Source organism: Syngnathoides biaculeatus, chromosome 14, assembly GCF_019802595.1.
Source record: "Syngnathoides biaculeatus isolate LvHL_M chromosome 14, ASM1980259v1, whole genome shotgun sequence".
NCBI classification, from domain to species: Eukaryota; Metazoa; Chordata; class Actinopteri; order Syngnathiformes; family Syngnathidae; genus Syngnathoides; species Syngnathoides biaculeatus.
Genome location: NC_084653.1, coordinates 19,250,663 through 19,265,474, shown reverse-complemented (window position 1 = coordinate 19,265,474; position 14,812 = coordinate 19,250,663). Strand labels below are relative to the sequence as shown.

The following is a 14,812-nucleotide window of genomic DNA, read 5'->3' as shown; positions in this document are numbered from 1 at the left end:
TCCGTGTGTGCCGTCTAAGTGGCTCAAATTGATAACCTTTAACGCCTTTATAAAGCTCGTATTCTTCGCCGTCTTCGTGGGACCCTTCAGAATAGCGTTCATTGCTCGAAATATCGGAAAATTCATCGTCGTACTTACAACGTATTTCAACGCTCGCCATTATTGTCACCGGTGCTGACGACACATCCCTACTCGGCTCTTTCTGCTTCATTCCCATCCTGTTCCGGTGATTCGGGCGATGTGCGATCATTTTTCGCCGATAATCGAAAAATAAAAACGTTTCCTTCATAATGGCTTTCAGATTTGAATTCTGCATAAAAAAATGTATCTTCTTCTTTTCCTTTCGGCTTGTCCCGTTAGGGGTCGCCACAGCGTGTCATCTTTTGCCATCTTAGCCTATCTCCTGCATCTTCCTCTCTAACCCCAACTGCCCTCATGTCTTCCCTCACCACATCCATAAACCTTCTCTTTGTTCTTCCTCTCCCTCTTTTGCCTGGCAGCTCCATCCTCAGCACCCTTCTACAAAAATACTCTCTTGCCTCTGGACATGTCCAAACCATCGAAGTCTGCTCTCTCGAATCTTGTCTCCAAAACATCCAGCTTTGGCTGTCCCTCTAATGAGCTCATTTCTAATCCTATCCAACCTGGTCACTCCGAGCGAGAACCTCAACATCTTCATTTCTGCCACCTCCAGTTCAGTTTCCTGTCGTTTCTTCAGTGCCACCGTCTCTAATCCGTACATCATGGCCGGCCTCACCACTGTTTTGTAAACTTTGCCCTTCATCCTAGCAGAGACTCTTCTGTCACATAACACACCAGACACCTTTCGCCAGCTGTTCCAACCTGCTTGGACCCGTTTCTTCACTTCCTGACCACACTCTCCATTGCTCTGTATTGTTGACCCCAAGTATTTGAAGTCGTCCACCCTCGCTATCTCTTCTCCCTGTAGCCTCACTCTTCCCCCTCTACTTTTCTCATTCACGCACATATATTCTGTTTTACTTCGGCTAATCTTCATTCCTCTCCTTTCCAGTGCATGTCTCCATCTTTCCAATTGTTCCTCTGCATGCTCCCTGCTTTCACTGCATATGACAATATCATCTGCGAACATCGTGGTCCAAGGGGATTCCAGTCTAACCTCATCTGTCAGCCTATCCATTACCACTGCAAACAGGAAGGGGCTCAGAGCTGATCCCTGATGCAGTCCCACCTCCACCTTAAATTCCTCTGTCACACCTAAGGCACACCTCACCATTGTTCTGCTGCCATCATACATGTCCTGTACTATTTTAACATACTTCTCTGCCACACCAGACTTACGCATGCAGTACCACAGTTCCTCTCTTGGTACTCTGTCATAGGCTTTCTCTAGATCCACAAAGACGCAATGTAGCTCCTTCTGACCTTCTCTGTACTTTTCCACGAGCATCCTCAAGGCAAATAATGCATCTGTGGTACTCTTTCTAGGCATGAAACCATACTGTTGCTCGCAGATACTTACTTCTGTCCTGAGTCTAGCCTCCACTACTCTTTCCCATAACTTCATTGTGTGGCTCATCAACTTTATTCCTCTATAGTTCCCACAGCTCTGAACATCCCCTTTGTTCTTAAAAATGGGAACTAGAACACTTTTCCTCCAACATTAAAAAAAAAAAAAAAAAATGTATAATGTTAGCAATAAGGTGCATTGAGGACCTTCTATACACTTTAACTTTTTAAAGGTGGACTAACAGGTCTTTGAGGGCCAGAATTGTTGCTAATTGGCGGGGGCTCAAATACTTATTTGCAGCAGTAACATACACAAAAATAACTTTCAAAAATCATATATTGTGATTTCCGGATTTTTATTTTTGATTATATGTCTCACAGTGGACATTCACCTAAGATGAATATTTCAGACCTCTCCATGATGTCAAAGTGCTGTCGATATGAATGTGAGCAGTAAAAATAGTCAGCGGCGTTGTACGGCAAGCGGTAAAGCTACACTCTACATACTGTATAGTGTGCGTGTAGTACACAGCCAATCAATTTGTGTGTGTACAGTTTTTGTGTGACCTTCCTGCTTATTGCGTCAGATCGTCTCACTTCCCTCCATCGATTGTTTCTCTTCAAGTGCCGTGGGGGGAGCAGGAATGGCTTGGCTGTGCGTACTCGCTGTACTGCTCCAAGCAGCGGTCGCACGCGGTAAGTACGCTGACACTTTCCCTACGTTATTTCATGTCTATTTTTAAAACGTCAGATTATTCTTTTTCTTCGTTGCGGTCCTCCCAACTGCAACCGAATATTTTCACTTTCATCAATCGGGATGTGGCGTGAAATGGAAATAAAGGCAGGAAACAATGATTTGCAGATCATTTCAAGCTATATTCAATTTCATACACTACAAAGACAAGATAATTAATGTGCCAAACTTTATCTGGTATCTGGCAAATCTTCACTCCTTTTGAATTTGATGCCTGCCTCACGTTGCCAAAAAGCAGTTGCGGGGGCACGTTCACCACAATGTTACGTCACCTTTTCTTTGGACAACAGTCAAAAACTGTTTGGCGCGGGACGAGTAGCTGGTGATGCTTTGTCGGGTGGAATTTCCCAGTCTTGCTTGATGTAAATACATCATCTCGCCTTTGTCCTGTTTTCAATTTAATATACGCTGAATAGGATTTGCAAATCTTTGTACTTTATTGTTTTTTTTTTAACATTTTACACAACATCAATGGAATTGGAGTTTGCAGGTTGAGAAACGTTCTGAAACCGTTGGGACTATTTGCCAACGCTGTTGTTGACACAGTGGCGAAACTCGCCGGCTCTTCCGCCATTTAGACGCAGTCGCCGCGGTCACCTGATGGACAGGATGTTCTGAATGGATGTTTTTGGAGCGTTCCTCAACTTTGACTATCTTTCGTTACCTCCTGTTGCAGCTTTTTTTTTTCCTCAACTAGTTGTGTACATCAAATTCAACTTTGAAACAAATATTTATTTAAAAAAAATAACTACAAAAGTCTTCTTTGTAGTGGATTCAATCAATTTTTTTCGTGACATTTTACACAACTTTGCAAATTCACTGTGATTGGGGTTTGTAATTGCAGTTGTCCCAGCCAAAATCTTTTATGAACTAACTTTATTTATTTTAACATGAATAGAATTTAAAATGTAATTTGAAATGTCATTTTTGATTTCAATGTAAAGTTGGTGAGTAATATAATTTTGACTATTGTAATAAAAATACATTTGTAAAATTTAAAGGTTTTAAAGATAAATTACTTCATGTACTTAATTTTTGTGCATTTTAAAATGTATTTTTTAATTTAATTTGAACTTTTGTAATCACGAGTTTTTAAAACACTTTACTTATTTCTGTTCACAACTTGAACACAATACACATCTTTTAAAATATATGTATAGATATTGCATTTCTTTGGAACGCTATTTGGTCAAATTTTAACGTTGATGCAATTTTACATCTTAATATAATTTTGGATTTAATTTTAATGTAAATGGCAATTCCATATGTTTATGCATTGGACATATTTTTTCACCCAAAAAGAAATTAAAAACAATAGATATATTTCAATTAAAAAAAATATTTTTTGCAATTATTATTATTTTTCTCCCAAAATATCTTCTTACCAATGTAATAATAAATTTGTAATCAATATAAATCTCTCTTTTGTACCACTGTACTTCCATTATATGGACATTTTTCAAAATCATCATCTTGCTGTGCTGATTGGCTTCATGTAATTAAATGATTATTACAGCGACTTGACCACTTGGGGTCAATTTGAAAAGACCAACTATGCGTCCTCACCCTACAAAGTTCTACTGGGAACATGGAGGACCGTGAAGGGAAAAAACTAAAATAAAATTGGAAGTTGCACGACAACAAATGAAGGTATAAATGTCTTGGTGAGTGAAAAAAGGTCTGTGGGTTTTTTTTTTTTTTTTTCTTCTGGTGAAAGAAAAGTACTTACAGTAACTGTTGTTTTGTCTGTCGGTGTTGCAGCAAGTGTGTCACACAAATGAGGTCACGTCCTCACAAAATGTGGATTACCTCTAGCAAGGAGGTCACGCTTACGTAGTCATTTGTTGAAATTTAACAGGGTGAAATGCAGACATACAAATTTTACTATAGAGCGACAAACGAGTTGTTCATAAATTGTGTCAAATCTCAAGCGCCCCCCAAAATAGAGATTGAAGCAAACATTAAGAACCACAAATGCCACTGGGGTCAATCTCGTGACCCCTTCAGAAGCTCCAGTCCTCATTTATCCTCGTTTAGATTCGTTTGCGAAAGAACTAAGAAACTTGGGTTCGCTAGCTGCCCTGGTTTTTATGCACACGAATATTTTTCAGGCTGTGACACCTGGCTTTGATCTTTTATTTATCTGATAATCAAATCATAGCTCCCCCATGTCGCCTTCTCTTTCCAGATACCCGAATTTGACAGTTTCAGGAAAAGCCAGTTACCCTTCTGGCACCTTAATAAAATGTATTTTCCATTTTCTACTTTGACAGAGTTTTCACTTTTACAAGTTTGGTCAAACTTGCTTTATACAATATGTGTTAACGCTTCGGCCGACGCACGTTAGTACAGGAAACTCTGAGCAACTCTCACGCTTGACAGAAAATTATCAAGAGCAATATCCTTTTGCAAAATGAATTTTTTTAATACAGTACTACTCCCCTGAGGGATCGAAGGGTCACAGACATTTGATGTTGGTTTTGTGCCTTTTCTGCCTTCTCTCAATGTATTGATATTATGAAATGGAGACATTTCCTGCAATTGTGTGTCGAGAAACGTTCTTAAACTGTTGGACTCGCGTAATTGTTCAGAAAATATCAACGGTCGCCCCACCCTTGCTTGGCAACCACTGAGCCTTTCACAGGTGCTTCTTTTATACCCACTAATGACACCCACTTGTTTCTGACTAACCTGTTTACCGGCTCCAAACCATTTTTTTAAAAAAAATTATTTTTATAGGGTTAATAGGGGAAAAGTCATTTTGTTTGTACTTCTCGCTTAGTGGGTTGGTACAAAACAAAAATGATTTGCAGTATTACATCATAACTTTCGGGCGGCGCGGTGGATCAGCTGGAAAGCGTTGGCCTCACAGTTCTGAGGTCCCGGGTTCGATCCCGGACCCGCCTATGTGGAGTTTGCGCCTTCTCCCCGTGCCTGCGTGGGTTTTCTCCTCCCACATCCCGAAAATATGCAACATTAATTGGGACACTCTAAATTCCCCATAGCTGTGACTGTAAGTGCGGCTGTTTGTCTCTACGAGCCCTGCAATTGGCTGGGAACCAGTTCAGGGTGTGCCCTGCCTCCTGCCCGGTGACAGCTGGGATAGGCTCCACCATTCCTTCGTGAGGATAAGCGGCTAAGAAAATGGATGAATACAATAACGTTCTTTTTCAAGTATGTGTCCATGCTTCCTTTGCAGGCCATCAGGGGCCGCCAGACACCCACCACGCCAGTCCGGGCCACCTCCTGCTGCTCAAGTGCCCCATCAGCGGGGTACACAGCAACGTCACGTGGACCCGGGAGGCGGCGTCGGCGGGGGCCAAGGTTTCTCTTCCTCCTGGTGTGGAAGTCAGAGATGGGTTTCTGTGGTTCCTGCCCATGCAGACAACCCACAATGGCACCTACAGCTGCCAGAGTGCCGAGTACGGAAACACATTTGAGCGTCTCGACGTGTGACCGAGTCTTGAGTTGAGCGTCTGTGCGCTGCGCAGGGTGCAAAGCCGAACTGTCAAGATCGACTTTAGAGTGTTGGTGTCCACTGGACTTTGTCCCCCCGCGGCTGAAGTGAGGAGCATCTCCCTGGGGGCCACCCAGAGCCTCCCCTGCAAGCTGGACCACGTCTTACGGCTCAACAACATGAGTAACGTACGGTGGCTCAAGGTACGGTGGCTTACTTGGCTCAAAAAGGTCCATGAAATGTGAGGATGATATAAAATCAGGAGAGGAGCAAATAGTTAATAATAATAATTACATGGTACTGCAACCCAAATTAATGTTGCCAAGTCAAACTGGCTTCATTTTCAATAACATCCAACAGCCTGCGGAAATGCCAAAAATTTGTCTTAAATGCTACCTTTAACTCAAAATGTCAGACTTTGTGTCTTTTCGTGCACGGCTTCTTGAGGTTTTATTTGTGGCTCTAGTCCTGATGGATGTGGCTCCCAAATGAGCAAAATGGCTAAGTTGGTGCAGTCTTGTCTGCGCAGGACTGCCACCCAGTGGAGCGCGAAGGCGCCCCCGTCAGCGTGCACGACGGCGGCTTCATCAGGCTGCACAAGGCCACGCGGGAGGACGCCGGCACGTACACCTGCCTGGTCAATGTCAGCCTTGGAGGCAGAATGTACACTTCAGCGCGTAGCATCCAGCTGCGCATCAACGACAGTGAGCATCAATTTGTCGCCAAAATAAAATGCAGTGTTTATTATCTGCGCCTGTAGTTTGCAGTGGTGGTTAGATAAATAATATAGTGATGTGGGCTAGGTGTCTTGCGCCACTCTGATTGCAGGGCATACTCTTACCCATTGCGCCTTGCCCCCCACCATTGTGCTCACACTCTCCACACACGAATCTTAGGGTTAGGACCGGAGGACCTTGTGTGGTCTCAGAGATTTTCTAGCAATGGTCTCTGGGAACAGGAGCTCTTTTCCCAACTCAACAATCATATTCCAGTCCTTAGCTGTTGCCAAGAGACCAGCCTGTTTTTTTTTTTGTTTTTTTTTTGCTGTACCTTGGGCCTCTTTCCAGCCTTGATGCATTGATTGGCTGCTCGCTGCTGTTTTCTGCCTCTGGTGGTGTTAGCGACTGTCTTCAGAAACTAGTTGTGGCACCAATGGAAGCACCTGGTGCTTTGGGGGCAACAGTTGGGGGATATGCTCAAACATGGCCCTTCCAGGGCAGAGATAGCACACACAGAGGGATTTGCACCATGCCCCAGCAGTGAAGGGTCGACGGAGTCGGAAGCACGTCATAGACGGATTTCAGGGGAAATTTGATCCACTGGGGTTCAGCACACCACAAGTAGGACTGAGATATTCCGAAGTCAAATGCTTGATCCCATTGCGTGTTCAGCCCCTTGTTTCATTCCCACTCCAGATGTAGATGCTCTTCCTCTGCACGTGCTCTCACTTCTTGGATTACCCGATGGCAGGTTGTAGTGCAGCTGCTTATATCTCAAAGGGTTGAAGTACTTCCTAAACCTTCCCCTTCCAGATGACACTTGACCATGGAGCACCCTATGCTGAAGACGTGGAGCAGGCCACATCCTCACTGTCCTCAACTCAATTCCAGCTCCTCTCACCTTGGTTTCTGTAGACTTTCTGTACTGCAGTAACGCCAGCATGGTTTACCACAAACTCCGCCTTCATGCTGCCAAATTTGTTCTTTCCTTAGATACAGCGCAATGCTCCTCAGACTTGTGCGGAGCCCAAGTCACCCGCAAACGTACCAACTTTCTTTCTTGCCCCTTGACTATGGAAATCAAAGTTTCTGTGCACAAATATGGTTGACAGAATCCGTAGGAGGATGGCTTGTTGGTATATCCAGGTCTTAAACATTGACGGGCAGGGCTGACTCGTTAACTGCTGCAAGTTCCCTCTTCAGTTCTTGTCCTGGATCTCTGATGGCTTTCACGCGTAGATCATCTTAGTCAGAGCATTGGCACCATCTTGTGGCATCTTAGCACATTACAGAAAACTAACAAAGAAATGAGTTTTGCAGTGCAGCAAATATCTCTTCGCTAGGTTCCACAGAGGTTGCTGAGAATAGGCGTAACTTAACTGCTTCAGTATAAACTGTACATCATTCTCACAACTGTTTTGAATATTTGCCATTTTGCATCTCACCCCATGTTTGTACTCAAGTGTTGACGCAGACAGTTCTTATCAAGCCTGAGGTGATCCAGCATCAACAACAACAGACGGTCACCGTGGATATTGGTGAGTTCGGCAAAGACACAGGGCGGGATATATAACGCCGTAAAGGATGTTGAACTGAACAGGCCGCTACATAACTAACTAACTGAACCTCCAACACTATGTAACTAAACACCTAACAAAGAAAATAATGGTACGAAGTAAACACATTCAAAATGATGTAGCTGACCAACTAACAAACAAAATAATCGTCATCAGTCCTACCAACAAATGGGGTGTAACAATTAATTTTAACAGCGATTCAACTTGAACGACGATTCACTGTTGACGATTCGATTCAAGGATAACGTTTCTAGGTTCATGTAGAATGATGCGTTCCTGAATGATTTAGCCAAATGAAATTGATTCCGTAACGTTTAAGCAGATAAACATTTTTTCACTAGGAAAAAACTAAAAAAAAAAAACCGCCCAACAGAATTGTCGTATGTCAAAAAAAAAAAAAAACAGGAATAATACAATAAAATAAGCTGTAAGCAATGTACTAAAAAATGCGAGTACACAACACTAGTGACTAGTGTGTGAATCAGCGATGCCAACCATTGAGTAGTCTGCTTATGCCTCCTGTTGGTGGGAGGTGGAAACAACGTTTTTAAAATTGGGGTCGTAACTTGAGAATAAAAAAAATATGCCGACTGACAGGTGGTACCTCCACAACACATTAAGTTGGATCACTCATATCTCAAGGCGACGTGACTAACTAGTAAGTTTGTGGTGTCAGGTGCGCGGGTGGAGCTGAAGTGTTTGGCCTTCGTGGGCTTCAGCCAGGATCAGGAGACATTCATGTTCTGGGTTGTAAACGGCAGCTTCGTCGACGATGACCCGGAGCTGCAGGAGTCCTTCCGAATGTGAGCTTGTTGCTCGTCACCAGCGAAGCCGCGCGCGTACACACCTTGACCACGTTCTGCTTTTTCCCCGTAGCACTCCAGACCAAGGCCGTGTGTTCGGTGAGTCTACGCTGACTATCTCTAGAGTCCTACCTCGCTTCCTCAACGTGTCCATTCGTTGTCGGGTCCAGAGCCCTCGAGACGTGAAGGACTGCCTGGTGCACCTCAGAGAAGGTAACAGACTGGAAAAACTATACGTATGTACACACAAAAACTGCAGAATATTTTGCCTTGCTTCGAAATGTTTCATTTCAGTTATTAGAGTTATTCACAGTGTCGGACTTTGGCTTTACGCTACACCTCCAAATATGTCCTATTTCCTGTCTCTATCTATCTCCAGCCAATCACAGCTGGTTCCACGCTGGCGTAGCTGTGGGTTCGGCTTCATTGCTTCTTCTGCTTCTGGCGCTACTGTTGGCCTTCTTCAAGGTGGATGTCGCGTTGGCGTCCAGGAAGCTGCGTGGCTATTTTGTGACGCCACAAGGTGACACATTGTCAAACTGCGTTTGTTTTTGTTAGCATGGCTGCCAATGCACCCACTGCAGGTGCACGATCGGACAAAAAATACACAGTGGCGCTGCTGAATGATGGTAACGTCACTCTCTGTACTAACTAAATAACTACCAGTAAAAGAATATGTAGCTAAAGTTCCTTATAACCTCTGTGGCGTTGCCATATTGGAATGAAAGTGCACTGCCTTTTCATAACCATTAGATAACGGCATATATTTACAAAATGTGAAAAGTTGCGTTTTTTTTTTTTTTTAAATCAAATTGTGGCTATACCCATGCACAATGCACACTTTTGACATTTTGGGGGAAATAATGGACATTATACATGAAAAAAATTCCAGTAACAGCTGTGAGTATTAAGAAACTGATGTTTGATTAATTTATACATCTGACATCAATACTACATAGATTGCTAGCTACCTAGCTATCTAGTCAACTAATTTACTTACCTAGTAATAATTTTTATCGAAATTACAACAAAATGTAACATACTTGGAAAAATAATTACAATCAATAATACTATTAGCCTGACTACCTAAATAACCAACCAACGCTAACTGATGAATGATGGAAAACAGGAAAATTTTTTTAAGATTGCAATACAAAACCAGCTTCAATACTTCCTAACAAAGTGCAATCTATAATACTACTTACTAAGTAATACTAATTTGAATAACTGCTACAACTAGCTCGCTAAATCGGCTGATTAGCAAATAAGCTAATTTAGTTATCTAGCAAATATTTTAAATAAATAACGTGAACAGAACATACTGACAAAGCAATTACAATCAATAGCTCCGTGTTTCCGTCCGTGTAGATGCGGACTGGGTCCCGTACGACGCCTTGGTGAGCGTGGTCCACGGTTCAGGCTCTGAGACGGGCCCAAGCGTAGCATCTGACTTCGCCCTGCAGCTGCTTCCCAGCCGTCTGGAGGAGCAACACGGCTACCGTCTCTTCATCGCGGGCCGAGACGACAGCCCAGGAGAAGGTAGTCCATCTAATTCATTCAAATAAATAAACAACAATTTACTAACTAACTACCTAACCCACAAGCTGGCTCAGGGATGAACACAATCATGTAACGGAGCCACAAATACACTAGTAGCAGCTAGACCTGATGGAGTAACAAGCTAACTGCTTGACATTGCAGCAAGACACGACACCATGGCGGCCGCCATACAGAGATGCCGGCGCTTGATCATCGTAGTGGAGTCGGAGACGGACGATGAGGAGGAGGAGGAGAAGAAGGAAGAGAAGAAGGAGGCATGCGAGTGGCGGCCCTTAAGCCATGACGACCGACAGCTGAGCTACGAACAGAAGCTGGGCCTGCATGATGCGTTGACGCATAACACGCCTGCAGTCATCCTTCTGGAAATAGGTGACAACCCAGACAAATTAACAAACTAAATGCAAACCCGATTCCAAAAGAAGTTGGGACATTATGCACGATGTACATGGTCGAATACAATGACTACAATCATTTTCAACCTATATTCAATACACTACTTTCTCCTTGCAATTATGCGCTCATTTCGACTTTTGATACATGCAGTATGTTCTAAAAGAGTAGTGTCTCGTGGCTGCTGTATCCCATCAGCTGCTGGATAGAAGAGCATTGCATTGACTGCTTGGAAAAAAAAGTAATCATATCAAGATATTGGACGTACTAGGGGATAACACAAACTAACGAGAACACAAAATTTATACACTTTCCAGCTCGGCACGATTTCTACGATTGATACGGTGGCCCAGACAGGTCACAACACTTGCAAACCCCGCAGCACTTTGAAATAAACACACAACGTAAATGCAAACTCCACTATGTAACTTACATACATATAAGTTGCAAACTTAAAGGTCAAGTGTCATGCCAATAAACATTCTAAAACAGATCTTGTAATGAAAAATACATATAACATTATTCACTTCAATGTCTATACGAAAAAATAATATGAGCAGAGAGTGCGTCATCCCCGCACAAAGTTACGGAAGTCTCATTTGAAATTCAAGTGGTAGCCATATTTCCTGCAGCGTCTGTTCATTACGTCACACCGGGACATTCGCCATTGAAAACACGCTGTGCCACCTACTACGGGAGACGGAAGCTCTTTTCAAGGAAGAGAACATCTCACAATTGAGTGAAGAGACGGGGGCAATATTACCCTATCGTTTCGAGCCATCTTTAGATGACACGCTGCTCACTTCTAACTAACAACAGACTCCCAGATAATATGTATGAGACAGCCCAACCACTGTTTTTTTTTTTTTAGTAGCTGTATAGACACCTACCTGTCGTTCGGAACCCACAAAGCTCTCGTCCTTTGAACCCGTGCAATCCATTTTTTTCACGGCGAACCGGGTCTCTTGGATTCTCATTAAGGGTAAATCCATCCTCCCGAGTGTTCAAACAATATCCAGCAAAACAACGAGCCGGCATTTTGGCTAACACGAAGGAACAAAGAGCTACCTTCCAGCAGGTAAAGGCCTCAGTGGCCTGAGCGGGCGTCTGCAACTAATGTCACTTCCTGCTTCTTCTCGAAAACAGATCCCTCGAGAGGATTTTCATGGCGGGAGTGGCAAAAACCATAAATATCAAAATCATGTTGTGCGGTGACAAAACGGATGGGTCCATTCCGGCTGCCTTTTTTTTTTTTTCATCAATATACTAAAAATCATGCATTTCATGACAGCACATTATTTTTTTAAACTAACTAACTAACTAACATGCGGAGTCTCCAAACAGATAGCAATGTAGCTAACTAGTTAACCTATTGGAGAGCGACCAAACCCACCATCATTACATCCTCCCTCACTAACTAACTAACCAAGTCGACTTTGAATGAATTGTAACGTACCGAGTAGCCAAGACATTTATTACATTGTAGTTAGCTATGCTTCCTGTTCTGTGGTTCTCCTCCCAGATGGTCCGCCTGATTACCGTCACCTGCCGCAGTCTCTGGGCTTCATCAAGAGGAGGCAGGGGGCGCTCACGTGGAGGAAACACAAGCGCAACAGAGTCTTCTGGAAGAAGCTCAGATTCCTCATGCCCGCCGTGCCAGCCGCGAGACAATCCAGACTGCGTCCAGACCACATTTTGTGAACGCGCACATTGACAATAGCTGTGTTGGGCATCACTCCCCATCAAATTCACGACATAGCGGCCTTGAGTCAAGGCCGTTGAAGTGGGGGTCAAAGTTGAACAGCTGTGTCAGAGCCCCCATTGTCCCTGACGTCATGAGTGTTGAAATTATTTATCAAATTAAAGTTCCGTAAGGTTGTCCTGATGAAATTATGAGTCTGAAACTACTCCCAAGTGATGCCACCCGCGTCTGGTTTTCAAGCACTGAGCCTGCGGCACCTCTTCCGCTCTCTTTATCTCTATGCAAAATGTAAAAAATATTTACAATTCACTCAATTCATCCGCCTCAATCCTTGAGGTCAATGTGGACTGAATGCGTAACGTGTAGCTTGCATAGCTATTTAAAGTTAGCTCACTAGCGCTCATTCGTTCTTTGATCAACTACAAGAGATGACAATCACTGACATTTTACTAGCGTCTTTAAGCAAAGCAAACTACATCAAACACAATTTCAAATAGTAACCAGATTATTATCTGAGGTCGGCCACTGGATTAGGGAGCGTAACGTGCGTAACTTTTCAGAATCAGCTTTAATGGCCAAGTGTGTAAAAACACACAAGGAATTTTTTTTCTGGCATTCGGTGCTGCCCTGGTACGACATTCAGAACAAGGAACAAGAAACAACATACTGTAGCAACAAGAACAAAGAACAAGACATTTCGGTTTATAGGAACTATTCCTTATAAGACGTGCAAAATATAAAATCTATATAGTGTTTTTTAATGTCAATTGTGCAAAGGGAGCAGTTTAAAGTGCCGAATCGTGCGGTCTACAAAATATAAAAACGTATACCTTAATTTCCGGCCTATAAGCTGCGACTTTTTTCCCACACGCTTTCAACCCTGCGGTTTATGGGGTGATGCGGCTAATTTGTGCATTTTTTTCTAACGGCCGCAGGGGGGCCCTCGAGCAGAAAAGGTAAGAGTGAGACCGGTGGAATATTTGTGCCGAGGAAGTGACTTTTACCGGTACGGCCCTGTTAGCGCGGCGCTAGCGTTAAACTCTCTGTGTTCGAATGCCTGCTACTTTTGACTTTCATCGATCTGTAGCGCTTTCCCGACGGAGGGAGCTGGAAGAGCCGGTGGCCAGGATGTGGACCATCCGAAAGGATCCTGCCAGCTCTGGACCTAGTTCGCGTTGCGTGCAAGTCCTCGATAGTGGGTAGCGTCTAAGTCTGATAAATATCAATCGCACATCTGGTTAAGCACCTCGTAGCGGCACGCAAGAAAAGTGGCCAAAGCTCATCCCCTTTTCATGTACCCACGCGCTTATCACTTCCTTGATAAGTATTATCTTTATATGTTTTCTCAAAAGGCTGCAGACAGGCTTATACACAGAAATATGTAGAAGAATTCCGTCCCCCACGATGCCTTTTCCTTCTCTCACCCTTCCCTTTACATATTCGCACAACACCAAAGGTAAATGAGCCTCAATGTTATTATTCTTTACATTATGTACTTTTAATATATATTCTTTTTTTTTTTTTGGGTGAGGGGGCTTGGAACTAATTGGATATCTAAATGTAAAAAGCGCTTCTACTTTTTATTAAAAAAAAAATCATGTTATAATAAAACGACTTCCGGAGCAAATACATTTTGTAAGTAGAGGTACCACTGTATATATGTATATAGCAAGTTTATGAAGACATAAATGTGTCGTGTCTTACCCTATTTAACTATATTAAAGATAAAACGCTTATTAACTTGTCTTTTATTAATGCCAAATCCAACCAGCTCAATTGCCAGTCCTAAAACCCAAACTAGAATAGCTTAAAAAGGGACATCCCGGGAATTTTCAACACAGATTATCTAGCAAATCTCATGTCAAACCGCTTATCCACTCGAGCAAATATTATCCATCCATCCATTTTATTAGCCGCTTATCCTCACAAGGGTCGCAGGGAGTGCTGGAGCCTATCCCAGCTGTCAACGGGGAGGAGGCGGGGTAAACCCTGAACTGGTCGCCAGTCAATCGCAGGGCACATCAAGACAAACGTCCGCACTCACAATCACACCTAGGGGCAATTTAGCATGTCCAATTAATGTTGCATCTTTTGGGGATGTGGGGGGAAACCGGAGTGCCCAGAGAAAATCCACGCAGGCACGGGGGAGAACATGCAAACTCCACACAGGCGGGTCCAGGGATTGAACCCGGGACCTCAGAACTGTGAGGCCAACGGTTTACCAGCTGATCTACCGTACCGTTTTAGTGTACTCGTAGGTTTCAGAGAGGAAGCGGCAAAAGCGAAATAGGATCGCCTTATCTTGTGTCGGATGCCACCAATAGGAGTCATGCAATAAGCCATGAAATTTTTCTTTCTGCAC

General features: G+C 43.4%; 1 protein-coding gene across 1 annotated transcript; it reads left to right on the top strand.

The window, feature by feature from the left end:
* Nucleotides 1-1,578: 1,578 nt before the first annotated feature.
* Nucleotides 1,579-12,627, top strand: LOC133512606 (interleukin-1 receptor type 1). The gene is made up of 11 exons (XM_061842397.1): nt 1,579-2,184; nt 5,442-5,664; nt 5,734-5,902; nt 6,229-6,403; nt 7,882-7,956; nt 8,672-8,798; nt 8,872-9,011; nt 9,178-9,321; nt 10,167-10,337; nt 10,500-10,727; nt 12,271-12,627. The coding sequence occupies exons 1-11, from the start codon at nt 2,133-2,135 to the stop codon at nt 12,447-12,449; spliced, it is 1,683 nt and encodes a 560-aa protein (XP_061698381.1). The 5' UTR covers nt 1,579-2,132; the 3' UTR covers nt 12,450-12,627.
* The last annotated feature ends 2,185 nt before the right edge of the window (nt 12,628-14,812 follow it).

Bases quoted from the DNA above. Each gene is read 5' to 3' on its own strand.
- LOC133512606 (XM_061842397.1), top strand. From the start codon at position 2,133: ATGGCTTGGCTGTGCGTACTCGCTGTACTGCTCCAAGCAGCGGTCGCA. The intron at 6,404-7,881 runs GTGAGCATCAAT...TTTGTACTCAAG, and splicing joins CCAGCTGCGCATCAACGACA to TGTTGACGCAGACAGTTCTT. The intron at 8,799-8,871 runs GTGAGCTTGTTG...TTTTCCCCGTAG, and splicing joins CTGCAGGAGTCCTTCCGAAT to CACTCCAGACCAAGGCCGTG.